The following is a 22,512-nucleotide window of genomic DNA, read 5'->3' as shown; positions in this document are numbered from 1 at the left end:
AAAGAATTCATTAAGAAGACGGAGATCCGATATTAATATGTAGCATAATTTGATAATGAAAGAAAGGAGCTTAACAGTATTTCAGAGAACAAATTCCAGAGTTCATTTCAGGAAAAAGAATACCGTCTAACTCACTAGACGCACAAGGGGATTACTTCAATAGTCATCAATGTACAGTTCCGAAAATATATTTTTATAGAAGCATTCCAGGAATTAAATTGTCACACTTCATACAATACAATATAGATGTGTCTATATACTAAACAATTACGCAAGACTGTTATTTTGTAACAAACATCATTAGGAAATAATTATTTCAACTTATTTTTGTACAGTTCTTTACAATAACATTATTAAAAAACATGTCACCCATACATTATCATATTTCCGTTCTCTCTTCAATACCTATAAGAGTTATGATTTTTATCAAAATTAAAATTTCATTACAAATATAGTTTATCTAAAAAGCAAGAAACATTTTCTTCAATCAAATACATTAAATTAGTTATTAAATTTATAATAACACAGTTTCCATCGTTGATACCAGATACTAGAAACTATCTAATTGCCAAAACTTTTTGCGTATTAAAAAATTTCAATTGCTTTAATTATATTTTCATAGTTAAGAACGAATCGTAAAACAATATTAAAACGTACATTATTTAATGCATGAATTTTCCACTTCCCGCAAAAATTGGCAATGATGGAAGGATTATAAATTGCAGTCTTCCAGGAAAGGCCACTTGAATAGCATGAAAATCATCTTCTTAATTTACTTCTTTTTTTCTTTTTATTGTTCTACTTAATCCTGTGATACGTTATGTTTTCCCTTGCATTACAATTATGGAAACAAGTTTATACAATAAATTTGATATATATTTCTGCTGTGAAAGTTTTTGAAAGTAAAAAATTTTTCTTATTTAACACTAAAATGCCACGTTATCATTACCTGTTACATATTTACAAAATGTCCTTATAAAGAGTCAACATTAATAACTTGAGTTCTTTAAAAAAATTGTCATAAAGAACATTTGTTTTTTCCTTTATCAATTTGAATGAAGTACATTTTGCTTTACAAAGCACAGGCTCTAAAATGAACCATGAAATTTATCTTCGTGAGGAAGAGTTCAATGTGAGAAAGTGAAAATTCTAGATTCTTTACAGTTAACTATTTATACTTCTAAGAATAGGAGCAATGTCTCTCTTCGCTCTTGGCACAGCCACGCGAGTAATTTGTTTGATAATAAATTAAGTTACTAGCATTAAGAATAAATTCATCAATAATGTGTTGATGCAATATACATTGTAAGAATACTAACAATAATGATCATGATACGGTATAGTTAAAACAATTCATTCAATGCAATTGTAATGCAACATAAGAAACGTTATTACAGCCTTCTTTTAAGACCGTTGAAGTTATTTGGATAATTTGCTGATTACTCTGATCAAGGCACCATTCTCATCTTTTAGCCTCTGGTTTTCACATTTTAATTGCTCCATCACCTAGAAAAGAAGAATATGAAATCATTTAACGTTGTACCCAATAACATTTCTTACTCATGGAGAAAAAAAATAGAAAGAAATACAAGGTTATTGTCATTATAAAGAATGAAAAATAAATGCTCACAAAGAAAGAAAATAAAAAAAAACCAAGAAAAAAAGAAAATGAAACAAGAAAAAGAAATAAGGAAACAAGCAAATGGTTTTTAGAATTAAAACAATGTAAGAGTTAGGTGCATTCTAATAAAAGGAATAAAATAATATGATATGTAACAAGCAGGTAGAATTTTAATGCTGTACAAGAAAAAATCTTACACATATAATAGAAAAATGTAATTAAATTAAAATATATAAATATGACTCGTCACTTCTTTCAAATGTTTTCTAAAATTTATACGCTTATGTCTTTAAAGTGTCTTATGTTATATACCTTTCTCAAATTATATACATAAGCAAAAGCTAGAGGCAAAAAAATTCTAAACAATATCAAAAAGTTATAAACAATTTCAAATATTTACCTCAATATTTATTTTTCTGCTATATATGTATATACCGGGTGTTATAAAGGAATCATTCAATATTTATATGGCATATATAAAATACACTGCACTGAGTAAACAGAGCCTTGATAAACATAGGTCGAATTTCAACCATTTCTGATATATTTATACGTTATAGAAAAATCCCAAGTGAGCGAATAATATTATTAAAAATTAAAGAAAATAAATGGTGCATGCTCCATATATAGGTATATAAATATAAATATAAATGAATAAATAAATAAATAAATATATATGCACCCTATATTTTCTCTCTTTAAATTAATGGTTTTTAATAACATTATCGGCTTACTTGGGACTTTTATATAATATTTATATAATTTTAATATAGTTTTTTTAACTAAATTCATGTATGTATTATAACATATACGTAACACATAACATAACAGCAGATTATGAAGTAACTAATTTTCTTATTATTTTTATATGAAGTGTTATTCCTATTTGTTGATTTTATTCATGCATCTTTCAGTATCCATAATCACAAAACTACCATAAAATGCATAAAGTATGATACAGATGATATATCGATCATTGAAATGCTTATATTAAACAATACTTAATCGAACAAAGCATGATTTTACACTAAACATGCTTTCCCAAGAAAAAGTGTACAGCGATTATTATCTTTAAGTATATACTTTTACGAATATTAGTGATAATATTTTATAATTACAAAATTGCAGTCACAATGGAAATTTGTAATTTGTATGAAAGGTTATTTTTGAAAATTTGAAGATCATTTCTAAACAGTCAATATTTTGTATGTATATATGGTACAGTTATAAAAATGTTGTCTTAAAAATGGTTTTGTGTTTTTTAAAATCTGAGATTATAAAATAATATTGTAAAAAAAAAGCATAAATCAATTCGCTATTAAAATGCTAACATTGTCTTAGTTTTGTTGGATAATTAATAAGAAATATTCTTAACTACAAAACAAAGGACAGACTGCGTTTTCGTATTTGAAGCAACAATATGACCAATTGATACCTCAGTTTGTTCTAATATAATGCTTGAGTTCTGATACAAATTAATAAATAATAAACAAATATTTACGACGTTTATTAAATGATATTATTGTAATAATCAGGAAACAATTTAGAAACAAAAGTATATATAAAAGTACACATCATGAGATTGTAAGTATCATTAGTAGAGTAGAGAAAAATATGGTTTTATATAATTACAGCACAATTTAAAATATATTTTATAGAAGCTGTAAATTTTTGTATCATAAGCTGTTATACATTCTTAAAAATGAAACTATTTTAATAATCACAAATTACGCGCGATACGTTTTGCAAAGCTGTATTGTAAAATAAGTCAGTGAGCGACATCGTTTCAACGTTTTAATGTTGCGTAATCAGAACGAAAAAGTCGTAAGTAATCAATTAATTAATTAATGTTGTACGTGAAGTACGATATACACTGTTAACGCAGATGCTGTCATTATGTCCTTTACCTATTTAGCAGTATTGGTGAGTTTGGATACGACGCGGGTAAGTGCCCGATTTTCGGCTTTCAATCTCTCATTTTCAGCTTTGAGCTTTTGCAATTGCTGTAAACAGTGAAACGATTAGCCCGAAATTCGCTTCTCTTCCAAAAAAAACCCGACCAGACAATACTATGTACTTTACCCATCATTTACTACACTAATTAATACTATTTCCAATTATTCGCCAGAAGTAATAGACAATGTAAATCACACAAAGTATAAAGAAAAAACAAGTACCAAATGCTAATAAAAATCATTATACTGCGTAAATAATAAGCATGATTATTCAATAAATAAATACTTGAAATAAAAGCACCAAAAAAGTGGCAAATAAAGAAAAAAGCAATGCATTAAAAGCTGCTTGTATTTTTTGATTCTCTCCTTCGTATCAACCGCACCAGTAAGATGCTGGCATTTTTTTCTGTGTTCAAACATAACAATCAAAACAGAATTTGAAAAAATTTTCACGTGCACTCTAACTAAGGAATATGTACTAGAGAATTTGTAGAAATATGACACATGATATTTGTAAGCAAGGTGTTCCAAAGATAATCGTTTAGATAAAATATAATTCTTCCAATTACCTATATTATATTATATATATATATATATATATGTATATATATATATATATATATATATATATATATATATATATATATATATATATATATATATAAAATTAAGATAAAAAATAAAAGTATATTTAATTCTTACTTTCAATTCTTCTTCCATTTCCGATAGTTTTCTTTCCATTGCTCTCCTTTCCCTTTTTTCCGTTTCAGATAAGACTGTTTTATTTTGAACACTTTGTGCTTTGTCCAATAAATTTCTGGCTTCCTTTAATTGTTCATCTGATCGTCTAAGCTTCTCCTTAAGTCTTTCATTTTCTGCTTGAGATTCTTCGTACAATCGTTTGTAGTCTAGTTCACCGTTTTCAGCGGTTGTAGACTTTATTCTAACAGACATGGAAGGAGCTTCTGATGATAATGATGATATAGATCCTAGCCTATTGGACCTTCCAGAACGATCATTTCCACTCTATAAAATAAAAGCAAATTAAAAAAGTTGGTACAAGCAAATTTAAACGTTTTTGTATATTTTATCCATAAAAAATTATTTCTTCTCTTTTGTTATGTAACATGTTAATATATGTTCCCTTACAATGTATCCTTCGGAACTGGCTAAGCTTTGCAAACTATTACTTCTAGATCCAATCTGAACATCTGGCTTTGTTCTTGTTTTATTAAAGCTTTCAGTTCTTTGCGTTTGCGAATGATTGTTTAGATTGAGATTTAAATAGTTATAACTTGTAGAAGGTGGTAAACGCAAAGAATTAATATTTATGGGCAAAGTTATACTTCCATACCCTGATGCTGTTCCACCGTATGTAGTGTACAGATTTTGGTAATTATTTAAATTACTCGTGGAATTAGAATAAGGAATTTTCCTAAATGATTCACTACTTTTTGTAGTTTTGTTTAAAAAGTTTGGCAATCCATTAATGCCTAGCAGACCTGAATAGCTATTTTGATTCAATGGAAATAATCCACTAATACTTCGTGATCTGTTTCCAAAAATCGAATTTCCGTTTGCTGAGGCTTGAGCTCTTAGTCCCGCAGCTGTTGTTGGTTTCGCTTGAGATCTTTTTCTATAGGATGACATTGTTTACAAAAATGATATTACTACTCTAGAAATTGTACTGAATTTGTGATTCTTTTAACTTGGTCTAAAGAATACTATGCTTTTACATATTATTTTTATATGGAATTTAACAAATTTCGTGATTATTTTTTAATATCAATGTTCCTGCGCACACTTTGTCACAATTTATACATCGATGCAAAACGATCTAGTTCTGATGACAGCAGATATTTGACTGACGTAGACTGGGTGGAGGAACTTAAGACATCAGCCAGTTTACTCTAAAGCATCAGTTGGTATGCTATTTATAGGTCACATGTATAAACCTACACTAATATCAAGGTTCTGTGTTTTGAAATAAATATATTTGGTGTTTCATAGTTGAGATATTTACTATGTTTACTAAATATTGTGAAACATGTATAAATCGATTTTGCAACTTCCATAACAATGAATAATATATCAAATAATGTGTGTAAAAATAGTTTACCTAAATGATACCGTTTTAACATACATAAATGTTGCAAACATGATACAATTATAAGTTTTCCAAAATTATAATCTTTAATATCTAATTGGAAACTCACTTAATTACTGGAATTAATTATCATATTTATAAAATTTTTAATTTGTTACACCATGCAATATAACTACTAAGATTAAATTAAAACAATCTTTTCTTTTTATACAGATTCGTGTTGATAATGTCATACCAACAATAAATGAATTCCTTCTCATCTATTTTAAATGTCAAAGAGTCACATCGCTCCAAATGTCGATGGAATATATTTAGGCAGCATCAGACTATGTTCATGATCAATTTTTTAATCTTTTTCTTTCGTTATGTTATTTTAAAACAGTCTTTAGATACTGTTACACACGTTTGTATATGTAATTCTTATTATTTTAATAATTAATATAAATTATAAAAGTGTATGCCAATTATATAGTATACATTTGTGATTGCACACAATACTTTTAATAAATTTGAAAGAATTTTAAGATCAGTTTGCGTATTAATTAAAGATTCGTGTATAATAAATGAAATGAAATTATAGAGAATAAAAAGAGAAGTAAAATGTTCAATTATAAATATGACCGCAACTATAAAATTAAGAAATCAACGAAATTGTTAATTTTATCCGTGTGTTTAGTTTTAATGCGTGGTCTAATGGGATATAGGAGGATAAGAAATGGAAAACTATTTTTAACGAAGCATGCACGAATAGAGGTTAATCTTCCCAGAGACTAAACCAAAAATAACACAAAGCTTCTGTGCTTCATGAAATTGCGTTCATATTGTAAGTTATATATATAACGATTACTAATCGAAATGTAAATATAATATAAAAATAACTTTACTCTGCATAGATTATCGTTAATTTATATATAAATATTTATGAGTTGGCTTAACCGAACAATGTATTATTAATAACGTAATAAAATAAAAAAACCGTAATTTAAACTAATTAACGTTAGTAACGTTCATTGAAATTATTATAGAGGAAATTAGAAGGATAAAAATGAAATAGCTTCAAGTGTTATTTACAGCTCTAAACAGAGATAAAACAAAATTAAATTACTTGCCTCATTGTGGTTGATTTTGGTTTCGTCGCAATCACCACCAGCAGTTAAGTCTTGTTTCTCGGGATCGATTTCCTATAAAATATCCAATCAAAGTTATTTTTTTAAGCGACCTTCACTTTTATTTTAATAATTAAAATAAAAAAGTATATATATAATTTATAAATATACCGAAAATGTATACAATAACCACGAGTCGAATAATTCAAATTGATGGAATAAGAATATTTTGATTTATTTTACAATAATGATCGATACTAACGTCCATATCAACGTGGACAACGCCAGTAGATCTTCTCTTAGGCCTTCGTCTCCTTTGTATAACAGCTTGCGTAGCTTGCGCATTTCTGCTATCATTTTCCTTATCTTGTTCTGAAACATATCAATAATGGTAAAGTAGAAATTTTCATTTACACAAGCAAGTTTAGATATATATATGTCTTGTCATGTATATTATGCAATATACCTTTATCTTCAGGTTGCTTTAACGATCGTCTAAGCGGTAATGTTACTGTAGTTTCTGCACTACTTGTTGCAATTGTTTCAACAGGAGCCGATGATGGTCTTGGTACAGTAGTACCTGTAGAAGGTCTTCTCATGTATGCTGTGGTAGTATCTGAACTAGGTAGTGTTGCAGTTCTATTATTAGCATCTTCTAACTGGAACTAAGTAATAAAATTTCTTTCCAAACTTTTTGGTACTATAAAAATACATTAATCTATCATAAATAATACTAAAGTGTGGTTGCAGAGAATGTGAAATAATCATCAGGAAACCACAAACCTTGCTTCCATTATCCACTTTCAACCTCCAAGAAGGTCGTCTCTCGGGTAAATTAAGTTCTTCAGAAGGTTTACTTGCAGTAACAGTAGTGGGAGTTGCTGTTGTTATTGTAGCTGTAATCGAGGCTGTATTGCTGCTAGTGGTTGCAGGCTGAGTTAATTAAAAAAAAAAATGAATAAACAATTACAAAGCTTATACCACAATTAGGTAGTTTAGTGTAAGATGTATGATAGATGAAAATGTACACATTGTTTATAGATAGCAGTTGTATTTTTGGTTAAAAGATTGTAATTCAGTATACAGGGTATCCTAACAAAACAGAGAATTCTAACGTTTAAAGAGTGATTGTTAAGATGATATCATGCAGTTTTTGCTAATAATTTATTCATTAATAAAACACACTAAAGAATCATAGATCATTCGTTATATTTTCTTAAAACTCATTTCATTATTTCATGCGATCAGGAGAACGTGGTTTTTCTGTTGAAAAAGAATTTTAAGTCGCGGAACACGACGCGGTTCATTACGTGCGTGTTGCAGCTTGTCTGTGCGTCGTACTTGCTTCTACTGAAAGATTCTTTCTTTAAATTTTAAATACCAAGCATTTTTTAAGCAGCCATAAATCTTCTTTCATTGTTAACTCGTTAACAAAGTTGCAAAGGAAAAAATTATTCGAAATTATCTCGGGAATCACTCTTCAAATGTTTGTTTGCGTACTTAGTTCGGGTACTGGAATATCTTATATGTATCCTAGAGTAATAGCATTATTTAAATATTTAAAAGCTAAAAAGTTTTACCTGTGTAGAAGGAATCGTAGGAGGAATTTCGTTGTTTTGTTGTTTCTTCTTCACTAGTTGTTCTGCACTTTTGATTTCATCTAAAGTTACTCCTTGAGTCGAACGTCGAGTTTCTCTTACCCTCTTTGCGTGTGCTTTTCTTTGTGTTTCACTTTCTTCATCACGAACAGGAGGAACAAAGGATCTAGACAAAAGTTATATAAATATTACATTAATAGTACACGTTAAAATCCACATGATCTTTTTAGGTTTTTTGTTTTTTTTTAAACAAAATACAATAAAACTTTAAAAAAGCATTAAACATTATGATAAACATAATTTACAAGCAGCACTTACAAGTATCACGGGAAACAATTATGTTTTTATTTTAACATAAAACAATTATTTTGTTATTATTTGGTATTGATTACCTATGAAATTACAGTAAATGTTACAGTTTTAAATGTAATATTAATAATGTAAAGGAACAGATCAGTTATTCGAAAAATGTATTCTGTACAACACGCATAAAATCCACTTCAATATATATTCAATCATACTAGAAATTTAAGGAACGTATTTCGTTAATGTGATGTGCATATATTTTTTTCCATGTCAATCATGTAATTCCGTGCATTTTTGTCATATATCTGTTATCACCAGGAAATTGCTACTGTAGGTTTTACCAAAAGATATGACATCGCGCACTATGAAACTATCCAAGTGGCTGAGAAAAATAGTTCACATATAAATTTTATGGCAGTGTCTTCGATCTAGACGTATCTAGACGTATAATTTTTATTAGCAAAGAACAAGACAGTGGTTACTGGGAAACAAGTAATAACTTGGGACAAATGTATGCAACTAAAATAAATGACCACACTGCAAAGCAAGTTTTTCATGCCACTGCCAATAACTTAACGTTCTGTATGGATATCATAGAGTATGCAAAATTACACATTTCAAGAGAATCTTCCCAGGTCAAGCATTAAGTACCCACTTGAAGAAATTCTTGAAGATATTTCCTGGACTTAGCTTGCTCCCTCCTGGTGTAGTGGGAGTTCCAGGAACGGCTACTGAATTGTTTGTAGTTGTAGCTTCCACTGGTTGAGCACTACTCAGCCACATTATCATTGCATGATGCAAATATGAATATATAAGAACTTCGATCTTAAAAGTGTACTTTTATACACATGTGTATGCTAACTTGCACTTTTATAATAATTAAATATTTGAAATACCCGTGTACCGTTTTCTGCATTTCTCAGAGTTATTCAATGAATTTTTTAATTTACCAAAATTAGACCAAAGTATTATAAAAAATAGCATTCCCTACATTAAATTTGTTAAGAATAAATTTTGCTTCTTCTTAATATTTACCTGCGTATTTGATTAGATGGAATAGGACTTGTTGTAGTAGTAGTTGTTGTTGTTGTGGCAGTTGTAGTAGTTGTAGCTGTAGTAGTTGGCAGTGTACTTGACACTATTGTTTTAGATGTAGATGTTGGTGAAAGTGTATTGCTTCCCTGTGGCAGTCTTGAAAGTTCCAAGTTTAATTTTGCTTCCTTTCTTCTAAAGTTAAAACACAGTACAGTTGTTACATCGCAAAGAAAAGTACAGATTTTATTTCAGTTAAATGAATTTTATGAAATCAGAATAAATTTTAATGTTGCACATGTATTTAGAATATATTGTGCGGGATACATGATATTCTAATACATAAAAATGTGTTAATTAACATTTAAGCCAAGCAAAAGCGAAGAACGGGGGAAGCTCAATTCGTACATTAAAAATTATAGAATAACAGAATAGAATATATAGCAATAAAAGATAATAACAATAATAATAAAATAAAAATACATAGAGGAGGTTTGACACAACACTACGTAAAATGATATAATATATCGAAAGCATTAATATATATCATGTACGAAACATGCGCACCTGTGGGTTTCGCGTAGAGACGCAGAACGGGTCGTAGTATTGGTGTGAGTAGGAGTAGCTGCGTTGCAGCAATGGAGAGTAGGGCAGGAAAACGCCTTGATGCGAGCTCGCAATGCCAAGTACTGCTCATAGAACCTGCATAACATGCACCATGCCATGCATACAACTACACTAATTTTCTATATGCATAAAAAGCTCAGAAGCTACTGCATTGAGTTATTGATGTAAACAAATAATTTGTGTTAAGTGCTTTTGCAAAATTTGTTATAGAAAACGAAAAACATAAATATAAATAAATATGCACATAAATATGCACAATTATAATGAATGATTGCGGCATAATAAAGATGTAGCGATATTAACAAAATGTGTCTGAAATTGCAAAATTGTAATATTCTTAAAAATGTATATTACATTTGTTTTTTAACTCACTTTTCATCTGTTTCAAAACTATGTGTTCTTGTTAATACAACATCAGGTTCTGCATTAAGTTTGTTTGACATGGTTGGCGATTTGATATTTTTATCTTTCTCTTCAATTCCTATATAGATATAAAATAGGAAATAGTAATAGTGGATAGTAAGTTATTTAAAGTATTTTTGTAATATTTCAAACTTACTCGCAGATAACGTATGTATCGCATCTGTATTTTGTATCCTATTTCTGAAAGAGCCTGAACGCCGCCAAGATGGTATAACTCCTTCTTCATTACTATCAGTCTGTTGTTTCGGAGGCATTATTGGCGCCTGAAAAAATCAATTGAATTATAAAGATTGATAGCTCGAGAAAATAAATTGACAAGTTTTGTTATGCAAATATTACCTGATTAGGAACTTTACTAGTTTCAATGGGAGGTGAGGTATTACGTGGAGATGTTTCCTCTCTATTTGCTCTATTTTTCTTTTCTGTAAAGTTAAATTAAAGTTATGGAAATATCATACAATGATATTCTTTTTTGGAAAAGAAGAAATTATCCATTGTTTTGATATAAATAGAATAATATACTCTAATAATCAAATTTTCAAATTAGTAATATCAATATGAAAAGTAGGAAAGGATGAAACTTTTGTGTTCTCATAGTACATGCAACAAAACGTAATTTGAGGAGTATAAAAAAACAGTCTTACAGACAAAACTCACCATCATCTGTAAGACATGGAGAGTGGTTTGATTCGTTAGACTTATCAGATTGATTGGAGTAAGTGGAAGAATGTGAGTCTGAGCTAGTCTCAGATTCACCTTCACCATCACTCTCTTCCATATCTGTTTCACGTGTCGCTTCTGTCCATGCAGCATTGTTATAAGAAATACAAATTGCTGTTAAGGTAAGTAAAATAGACTTGCAAATCTGAACAGTGTGTAATATATGCTTCATAAGAAACTATTCCTACCTATCAGCACTTCCCAATCATTTGTAAATAAAGATAAATAAATTTTGTAGTTTTCTTTTTAAGAAGAAGAAGAAAAAGAAGAAGAAGAAGAAGAAGAAGAAGAAGAAGAAGAAGAAGAAGAAGAAGAAGAAAATGGACAAAAAATTCTACATTTACGTTTTATTATAAAACGTACTTATGAGAAAAATAAGAGAAAAGTGGAAAAAAGAGAAAAAAAATGATTGAGAAATACTACATTCAGTTTCGTTAATTCACAGAGTGCCCCGGTAGTATTACTCTGTCAAACATTTTCAAACGAACTGTTATATTACAAAGGTTTTTCTTGTAAATATATCTTTTCTGCACAACAATAATTATGGAATGTTTAAATCTATAAATTCATCATCTTTTAGCAACAAATAATTTGTCAAAGTATTTAATGTGAACATGCAAATTGGCAAACCCACTAATAGGTGATATCAAAAATAAAACATACCAACATCGCTATTTGTTCCAGTACTAGAATCTTCTTTATCAGACTGAATTTCTAATTCAACCTTTTTAACTTTATTTGGCGTCTGTTCTTCAGATGTTTCCACAGATTCTTGCATAGTTATAGCACTGTCAGTACTTGTTGATACACTGTAGAAGAGCATTTAGCCATAATAAATAAAATAAGTTTCTTGCGAGTAATCATTAACTATTTTTATTACAAACCGTTTCTTTGGTATAGCTGGGTGTTTTTTGTTAATAATTTGTGGATGATCTTTCATTAATTGCTGTTGTTTTGTTTTCAGCTCCTCCAAGGTAGTTAATATTTTTGTGTCAGCAATATCAAATGCAGTTTGATCCTATCAATGTAAAATTATGAAAGCAGACAATTTTGGTTATTTATAATAGAAAACAATTGTAATCTTACAGCATAATTCTTAATGTCCATATTACAAAAATTTTTCACTAAAAGTTCACATGCTTCTATTTGTCCCCAATGAGCTGCAGCATGCAAAGGTGTCCAACCGTCAAAGTCTTGAGCATTAACATCACATCTAGCCTGTAGTAATATTCTGAAATATAAGTTCCAATTATATGTAATAAATGGATAAATGAATAAATAAACAAATATATGTATATATGCGCATAATAACAATTTCGTTTCATATTTTCCTTTAAATAGTTTCTCTCTAACGAAATCAGAAGGTTCTTACTCCATGACATCAACATAGCCTTTAGCAGCAGCAACGTGAAGTGCAGTAGCTCCTGATTTAGGATGAATGGAGTCCTTGCCTGCTGCTCCTGATTGCCATGCTCTAGCATCATTTAACATTGATCTTTCTTCTTCGCTTCTGGCTTGATCACAGTCTATGCCTAATCAAAAATAAGTTATAAAACATTTTTTTTTTATTATAGCAATAGGTAATCGATTACAATATATACTTTTTTATTTTACAAAAAATTACTTCATAAACACTAACCAGCTTTATTTATGTGCTGTTGTAACATGTCTTCCATTTCGACACTTTCTGCAATATCAAGAGCCAATTGACCGTCATAGTTAACTGCTGCCAAATTGCATCCTTTCTCTATCAAATATCTATAAAATTGTATTTTTTTCTTTAAAAAAATTTCTCAAATTTACTATTTCATTACAATTAACACATGTGAATAATGTAAACGTGTTCAGTATAAAAATAAAAATAATGCTTACTTGGCAATAGATATAAACCCACAAGATGCAGTTGCATGCAAGGGTGTCCATCCTTCATTATCTCCACAATTGATATCAGCTCCTTTTTCCACTAAAAATTCGACCATATCCAGATCATCATTGATACATGCCTACAATTGAAATATTGTGATTCCTTTTAGTTATAATATATGACAGAAACAATTAAATACCATAAAACATAAAATTTGCACATTGTAAAAAAGATATATAAAAGCTTGTATAAATGTTAGGTGAAAATGCATTCGCGAAGAGCATAATTATTAAAATATTTTGAGGTGTAAAACTTTCTGTATGCTTACATTGTTAAATAAAAAAAGAAGACACAACATTAATGTATTTACGAATTTAATAGTGTTTAAGTTACTAATACTTTAGGATATATGTACATTTAGTATGAGGGTACATGATAAATGGTAGGCTATATAATTATTTTATACTTTTGGATACACATGCACACACACGCTCGCTTACTCGCTCACTCGCTCGTGCATTCACTCACTCTCACTCACTCACAGACAAAACAAATTGTAATAAATGATATTTATAATATAATGTGGTGGTATGCGGATTAAAAGCAGTATAATGTATAATAACATTTTAAGACAGAGGACATAGAATACAGATGCTGCAGCCTCTGACTTCTAACAGAGAGCTATAAATAGCATTTGATACCTGATGTATTTTCACATTCTATTTTCGCAAATCCATGAAATGCCTAAACTTCCTCTTACTATCACACTTAAATAACAGTAATAACTATAATACTTCTCATAAAAAACAATTTATTTGTACTCTATTTTATAATCTAGCATATTCTTATTTTAACTGATCCTTAAACACTTTATGAATGATTTTGGCTGAGTTTAGTAATTACATAACTGTGATACAATTCATTCAGCGAAACTTGTAAATGAATAAAATTCAATTCAATGATGATGTAAATAACAATATAAAGTTTTTGTAAATATATGTTTAATATTACTTTTACTAAACGAGTTTAATGTTTTCCTTTACTATTTCAAAATATAATATAGGTAACTTTTTATATAATTATATGATATAATTGTTTATTTAAATTAAAAGAAAAAATATTTACATTTCACATATATTTTTGTTACAATATACAAGTAACTTGATTATTAACTAAACATTTCACAAGATTTCATAAAATTTTAATGTGACTTTTTTTATCAACTTTATATAAGTGCACATGACAAGCTTCTTTCAAAATATTAATCTCTCTGATATGATAAAATAATAGTGCCATTTAATAACTTTCATAGTAGTTCAAATATTTTTATGCTTTGAGCACAACCAAAATGGACATCTTTAACAGAGTTATTTTTAGCTTTATCCTAACTTCAATCTATTTTAGCGGTCCCGATAGTTTAGGTATTATCTTATAACTTAACTTGCTGGCAATGTAATAAAGTAAACATTTTTAAGGGAAATACTTGTTTAACGTCAAAGAGCCAACATTATGAACATTACGACTTTAATGTCATTGAAATACTTGTTTTATTAGGAATAAAAATGTACATCACACGTAGATCACTTATTTCAAGTTTTGTAACTTATGAAATGCGCGATATTAAATTTAATCAAGCACTTGTATGGATGTTCTTCTAAAAACTGAAGTATTTAAATATATTAAACTACATTCACCGCAACAGTTTTTTATTGATTGAAAACTGCATAATCGATTATCGTTATAATTTAAGTGTAGTTAAGTTATAATAATATAAATCTTTATATCAATTTCCAAGATAACAAGAATTTATAAGAGATAAGTAAAAAATTTCTATCGCCGATGCATTCCGGAATTTACTGTTATTACAATTATATTTGAAAGTAACTGTCTGCGCTACCATTCCATTAATTAGACAATTGGATGAACATATAATAGATTAATTTCTGAAAACTTTATTCCCTGCATATATATATATAAACAATAATCACAAAAGGAGGGAGTGGGGAGACGAGCAGTTTTGTCGGCTGTTATCAGAGGGAGTAGTTGTATGGCTTGAATTGCAAGAGATAGCGGAATCGTGTGCTCTGTGACGGAACCGCATCTGCATTTTTCTCATCGTTAAATGTGACATCGCAAGTATGAAAGAAAACATGAGCAATTACACTTAAATTAGACAGCTGGAGCACGTAGTGGCCATCTTGTAATAAAAATTATGATCGGGCGGTAGGGCGGAGGGGTGGGGTAGGGGGGAGGGGTGGTAGGAACATAAGGAGAGAGAGCAAGCAAGACGTGGAAAAATTCGGGGTCGGGTTTGTTGATACGGATAACAAGCATCGGGAGAAATAGCGAGGGATAAAGGGGTTTCTACCTGATGTAACGCTGTGAGACCGTCAACATTTCCGGTGTTGATATCCGCCCCCTTTTGGAGTAAACGTACGACCTCCTCCTTGTCGCCTGCCGCGCATGCTGCCAGGAACACACAATCCGCAGAGAATTTAATCCTCCGTGCAACCTGACGTGGTTGGGCCGGTTCACGATTTGTTTCGGACTGTTCCCACCGTTTGAGCTGTTCAGCCCTTTTAAACAGGGCTGAGCTCGAACGACTCTCGAGAGACATTGCCCGAAAACACGCACGACTGCACTCAAGAACCTTATAACCACTTCGCACGGTCTCTTCTTCTTTTTCTTTCTTTTCTTCTCTCTCTCTCTCTCTCTCTCTCTCTCTCTCTCTCTCTCTCTCTCTCTCTCTCTCTCTCTCGCCCTCCCTCTCTTTCTCTTTCTCTCTCTCTCTCTCTCTCTCTGTTCTCTACGCTTTTGGATCTCCACTTCGCCGAGGCCACTTCACTTCAGTTCACTTTGCGTGATTCGACACGCTGAAATGATCGCTTCCCACTTCTTACCTCCATATACGACTTAATCGCGGATCGCGTGTTTTTTTACAAAAAAAAAATACACGTTAAAATTTGTTCTGACGGACCACGAAGGGAGCGGTCGGTCGACTTCACCAGACTCAATTACAGGACGGCTAGATTCGCGTGCTCTTTGCTATTCTTGGCCGTCCCTTACCGTGTGAGCTGTGTCGAAACCAACGAAACAACCTGTAGTGTAGCCAACATTTGCAGCCCCCATGTTTCTAGCGGCTCGTTTAATTGTATTACATGTAATTGATTATCGATGTTTTTAATTATTATAGCAAATATATGTTTAGAAAACAACTCGAATTATGCGTGCGAACCAAAATATGACCAGCACACAAATCATGAGATGTTTCGATACATTTTATTAATGTCGATATAGTTTTTAATATTGAAACGTTTTAATATAACATATCTATAAAATACATGTTATTATTATACATACATTTATTATATATATATATATATATAACACTTATTGAGTTTATAAAATTGTAAAAAGTAAATCAATTTTTAAATAAATAATTGATGTATCGTCCGCTTTCGTGATTTTGAAATAAAATTTGTTGTCACCGATATATAGTTACTTTTTCTGCTATAAAGATGACATTTGCTTTTCATTTTTCTAGGGCCATGAAATCATTTGGATTTCCGTGAACGTCATTCTTGGTTGAGGTTAATAATAGTTCTTGTTGAAAATTATAAGATAACTATTTTAAAGTGGTGTTAGAGTAATAGTTTTGTAAGCGATGAATACCGAACAAATTCTTAAGTACGATATCAAGCAGTGTTTAAATTTGATAATGCTCGGTAAAGATACAGATGTTACCGAAGGATGGACCAGACTTAAGAAATTAGAATGTGAGCCCGTCTACGGGCAGCTAAACAATTATGAAATTATCTTACGAGAAATACTCAACATTGAGATACAAAACATACAAGAGGTCCCAAAAGTGATGATTTGGTTCTCAAAATATTTGTTAGAGAAACCATACGCTACCCACTCGATTTCGAATGATATCGCAGTAATGTTAAGAAATACGAAGATGAATGATATGTCACATTTGACAGCGATACTTCAAGTACTATTAGATCATAGCGTCTATTTACCGGAGTCTGTGAACCATTCAAAGCTTTGCGAAGCAATTGTTAATTGTTTGTCCACTTGTCTAATGCCGTGCGATCCAAAAAAGATTCTAGAATTCAACGATAATGCTTCTAAAGTTCAACACTTTTTGAAAGTGCTGTGTTCAAGGTCTAGAAACATAGAGAATGACAATTTAATCTTTGTATGCCTTCAGACATTATATAAAATAATATCTGATACCAAAAGAAAGCAAGATCTTGGACCTGGTTTAGCTGCTGTATTACAAGTGGTAGAACCTTCCATCATTCCACAAGCTGTTAATTGGATACTTTCGGAATCGCATTCCGATGTTCAATTGGCTCAAGCTTTAAAAGTTTTGTGCAGTTGGCTTCCAAAGTGGAGAGGTGATCAGCTTAGTATGTGGATTATGGAATTTATACTTGGTTTAGAAAAGCGGCACAAATATTCAATACTAATTGAAATGTCAAAGGCAAAGCTCGATGTAATGTTTTGGGCTTTATCGGTACCAGTGTTCCGTCAGAATGCTTCCAGAATTATATTTTATATTTTAAAAAGACAAGGATCGCCATCCTTGCTTCCAAGTATAATAAGACACACCCAAATGGTGATATCAAATTTTCTAATGAAAGAGGATACCGAATCGAGTAAGGAATGCATACAAAGCTTGGTTGATATAATGAAACTACTTATGCTGAGATTTCCAAATCAGCGCATCTGCAATAATTTAGAAAACAGCTTCCCAGTACAGCCACAGATGGATATTGTTAAGGAAATGTGGAATGAACATGTTTGGCTAAATGAAATGGAAGAAATTGAACCACTAATCGAATCTCCGAATATGCATTTGGGCAAAGTTGGACTTTCGAACCTTGGAAATACATGTTACATGAATAGCGTGTTACAAGCATTGTTAATGACTAAGCAATTTTGTTACGAAGTGTTAATGTACAAACCTTCAAGTAGAGTTGACGACCAAGTCGTGCTTAAAAAATTGCAAAATCTATTTACATTATTGTTATACTCGAAGAGGATTTCCTTGGCACCAACTGAAATTTTATTAGCCTCACGCCCTGCTTACTTCCTACCGGGTCAACAGCAAGATAGTTCTGAATTCCTCTGGTTAATATATTATTAATACTTAAATATTTACATTTTGCATATGTTAAAGCTTGGTACTTACATAATTATTATTATCAATCTTCTAGCAAGTCACTTGGCATGTTACTTAATTAAGTGTATTACTATTTAATAAGTATTTGAAGTAATTTTCTTTTTGCTAAATTTTTTGTACTTTTAAAACAGATTGTTTGGGGTATACATATTTAAGATACTATATTTCTTTTATGTGACAGCCACCTTTTAGACCTTATACATGAACAAGAAAAGTCTGCTACGATAAATTGCGAAACTAGTAACTCCAATTTTAAGTACAAAAACGATAGGGAAATAAATGATAGTTCATCAGTAAGTGAGGAAGGTGCTAGTATTAAACGCTGGACGACAGAAGAAGATTTAAGTGGAAGTGTTGTACTGGAAAGAAAGACACGATCGTTAGCAGATTTTACTCAAGGTAAGTTCCTTTAAACGGTTTTGACATGGCACAATTGAATTTATATCGGTTTCCTTATTTTAGGAGAAGATTTGGTACAAGTACAGCAACTTAGCGATTCACATTCAGATTCTACAGATAGCGGAATACAATCTGTAGGTGGAGAAGAAACGAGTACACAGGTACCACTCATACATAGGGTGCTAGGTGGAAAATGTAAAATTACTTATCAATGTGCTCAGTGCGATACTAGCTCCCACAATACAGATAAATTTCGCGATTTGCAACTCTGCTTCCCAGAAGAGATACAAGAAAATCAGGAGGTTTCTGTACAAGACCTTATCAATTACTATCTCACCCCAGAAAAGTTGACCGGTGAAAACAAGTATCGTTGCGATAAATGCATGAAGCTATGCGATGCACAAAGAATTATAAAAATCTTGCACGCGCCAATGTATTTAATTTTAATATTAAAACATTTTCGTTACGATTTTGATACTAGATTAAGAACAAAATTACGGCACAAAGTGATGTACAACGAGACTATACAATTACCAGTATCGACACCATTATGCACAACTACAGAAAGTTATCAATTGTATGCCGCTGTTGTTCATTCGGGTTACAGTATGGACTATGGCCATTACTTTACTTACGCTCGTGATTCGAAACAAAATTGGTATAAATTCAATGACAGTTACGTGTCGCAAACGACTTTTAATGATTTCAAGGACTTAAAACCACCGGATACACCTTATATATTATTTTACGAAAAAACTGTACCGTTTGAAGGATTTTGTGATGAAGACAAACCCGAGTTGTCGACGTTAAGTAAACATTTGCAAGAGCTGATGGCAAATGATACTACAGCCTATATCGAGGAATTGAGGCATCAAGCCGAAAAGTCACAACGCGGACGGCATAATTCAATATTGTTACGAAAGAATGAGAATTCCGATGACGAGAACCCTCCGCCCAGTAACTGTCGAGGTGCGGTCAATATGCCAGCGAGTCGTTTTCTTTATTAATTTATTTTAATATTTAACCAGTTTATTTTTTTTCTTTTTTAAGTAGCCAAATGCTCCGTAGTAAATTTGTAATACATTTTTCTTACGTTAATAAGCAATACAGAGTTCCTTTTATAAGTACAGTGTTATTGTGTCGATTGGCGTAGATGCATAAAACAGTATTTTGTGGAAATTTCTACATATTTATTTACTGTAGTTTCAATTCATTTTCTGTCGCGTGTACTGTATATTATTATGTGTATAGAAGAAATTTGTATATGATTGTATATTTCACAATTGTTCATAATATTTGAATAACGCAATACCAGAACATTGTTAACATTAATCGATAGATATTAAAATATCGTAAGGTAGAACAATGAATATTCAAAAGCTGTATTTAATACTTGGTTTCTTATAAGTTTGAAGCACGCACTGTTTTTGTTCTTTCTTTCTTAAATGTCGCACGCCAGTTTGTAAAATAAAACAAGAAAAAGAAATCACACTTTCCTTACTGGAAAATGTTTTATAAAATTGTAACGAAAAGAGAATACAAATTTAATGTTTCATATAAAATTTTGTGTAATTGGCTGCGTTTTTATGTAGATGTATGCATACAGGAAACAATATTTCTGTAATGTCCAAGATGTCATCAATTTTTGTAATCTATACACACATATATAAGTATACTTTTATTATACTTTTGCACGGGATGATTTTATAACCATTTTTAAATAGATGTCTTTTGTCGTGTGAGAAAATATACGTGTTATTTGTTAAGTAATTTTGCATTAACGCTTATTCTGGTTTCTATAACGTACATTATTTATTCACAATTTGATAAATGTAATATACATAAATTTATATTCTACCTGATGAATAATAATTATATTTGCATAATTGTAATAAAATTTGTCAATATAGTATTGAATTTATGCCATTCGTGGCAAGGATTTTCAAATTAAAGGGAAAATGTAAGATTAATAGCAGCTCTACTATTGTAAATAGATATATTTTAATTATAATTAACTATAAAAGAAATAAAACCTCTAAGCATTATACGAATCTGTGATAAATTTATACTACATTGAATTGATAATGTAGTAATTTCTTAGCTCAGTATCGAATAAATTAAAAAAATACGTTCTCTATCTGAATTTATAACTGAAACGTTATAGTGTATATTATATATTTATTAGGTCTTGTATATTTGTAAATTTTTTTAGAGAAAAAGAGTGAGTGAGAGAGAGAGAGAGAGAGAGAGAGAGAGAGAGAGAGAGAGAGAGAGAGAGAGAGAGAGAGAGAGAGAGACAACACGAAAATAAATTGTACGAGACGATTCTTTTTCAAAAGCTCATATTAATTAATATGTCGTATTTATTGGTCCTTTAATGTTCGTTGTTCTAGAAAATAGCACAATAAGGATATGTGAATGTTACATCTATGTACGGGATAAAAAAATAAACATTTGATTAATATTTTATCGCATAATTACGTTGTCATTCGTGGTATTATTTTGTATGATCAGTACAAAAGTAATTGCTCGCAACAGCTGTATTTTTGTTCGTTAATTTAACAAAATAATAACGTGTAATTCGAACGTAAAGAATTTATTGAATTACAATTGGCAATAAAACAACGATGGAAATTTCAGTTGAGATGAAACCACTGAAAGATTATCAGGCAAAACCAATTCCATTCACTTATTTATTTAGAAAACTATCAACAATTTGAAATGATGGTTTTTGTGAAAATAAAATGCAAATTAGAGAAAGTATTTTTATGTACGATGATTCAATGCAACGCACGCGGTATTCTCTTTCGAATGCTGCAAATGAATCAACCGCCGTTGGTGGGCCTATTACGTATTAACATTTATCTCGCTTGTTCTCAACATTTATTCTCTCTTCTTATTTTCTCTTTCATTCTTCGATGATTAGTCCAGATACGTACGTACCGGCGCCTGATCTATTCCGAAGCTCTGGCTAATTAATCTGCAACGAATTACGTATAGCGTGCCTTGCCTGACATTGCGCTGGTACATAAAAGATTGAGTGCGATATCAACTTTGCCACAACCTTGGATCTTTTTATCTCGATCCATTTAATTCTCTGTTACTTCTTAAAACGTATTCAGACAAGATCAAACCCATTGAAACCGTTTAATTTCGTCACATTCTCGATTCTATGTTTATCAATATTAGCACAGGTCAAAATGTAAAGTAATTACAGATAAAGAAACACGTGCTACATTAAGCGTTGCACTCTAATTCCTATTAAATTATATTTTCCGAGATAATACATACTATATCTCCTCGCATAACTGTGCAACCGTTCAGTCATTCTAAATATCTTACAGACATTTCATAGGAAATAGTCATAAAGTGTTACCTTAGTTGTTTGATTAACTGTGAGTTTGGATCTATTGTAACTATGAAGGAAGTTTACTTAACGGTCTTTGTTTGTAAGTAGAATGAAATTCATCGTTATAAGTATTATCTTTTTTTCTCGTTTAAACACTGTAATTGATGAAGAAACAGTAATTGATAAAAAGAAGTCCTATGCCGTTCTAAGA

At 30.6% G+C, this 22,512-nt stretch overlaps 2 protein-coding genes across 9 annotated transcripts; one reads left to right on the top strand and one right to left on the bottom strand.

Annotated features, from left to right (window-relative positions):
* Positions 1-173: 173 nt before the first annotated feature.
* Positions 174-16,298, bottom strand: Mbs (Myosin binding subunit). Of its 8 annotated transcripts, XM_076904220.1 has the most exons (22): positions 15,728-16,298; positions 13,368-13,498; positions 13,135-13,253; positions 12,868-13,027; positions 12,582-12,726; positions 12,380-12,513; positions 12,159-12,304; positions 11,433-11,573; positions 11,115-11,197; positions 10,912-11,038; positions 10,725-10,833; positions 10,293-10,427; positions 9,729-9,920; positions 9,349-9,462; positions 8,370-8,553; positions 7,573-7,722; positions 7,256-7,454; positions 7,052-7,161; positions 6,793-6,864; positions 4,279-4,602; positions 3,529-3,624; positions 174-1,506 (listed from the first exon to the last, which is right to left on the bottom strand). In XM_076904220.1, the coding sequence occupies exons 1-21, from the start codon at positions 15,974-15,976 to the stop codon at positions 3,529-3,531; spliced, it is 3,120 nt and encodes a 1,039-aa protein (XP_076760335.1). In that variant the 5' UTR covers positions 15,977-16,298; the 3' UTR covers positions 174-1,506. The 8 variants fall into 8 exon arrangements, with proteins under 8 accessions (XP_076760335.1, XP_076760336.1, XP_076760342.1 ...); XM_076904221.1 differs by lacking the exon at positions 3,529-3,624; XM_076904227.1 differs by lacking the exon at positions 7,573-7,722.
* LOC143428940 (ubiquitin carboxyl-terminal hydrolase 35) lies at positions 15,411-21,223 on the top strand. Its single transcript, XM_076904229.1, has 4 exons — positions 15,411-15,495; positions 16,904-18,501; positions 18,735-18,952; positions 19,016-21,223. The coding sequence occupies exons 2-4, from the start codon at positions 17,024-17,026 to the stop codon at positions 19,957-19,959; spliced, it is 2,640 nt and encodes an 879-aa protein (XP_076760344.1). The 5' UTR covers positions 15,411-15,495; positions 16,904-17,023; the 3' UTR covers positions 19,960-21,223.
* Positions 21,224-22,512: the final 1,289 nt, after the last annotated feature.

This window comes from Xylocopa sonorina, chromosome 11 (assembly GCF_050948175.1).
Source record: "Xylocopa sonorina isolate GNS202 chromosome 11, iyXylSono1_principal, whole genome shotgun sequence".
Taxonomy (NCBI): domain Eukaryota; kingdom Metazoa; phylum Arthropoda; class Insecta; order Hymenoptera; family Apidae; genus Xylocopa; species Xylocopa sonorina.
The sequence above is the reverse complement of the archived record's forward strand: the minus strand, read 5'-3'. Positions and strand labels throughout refer to the sequence as shown.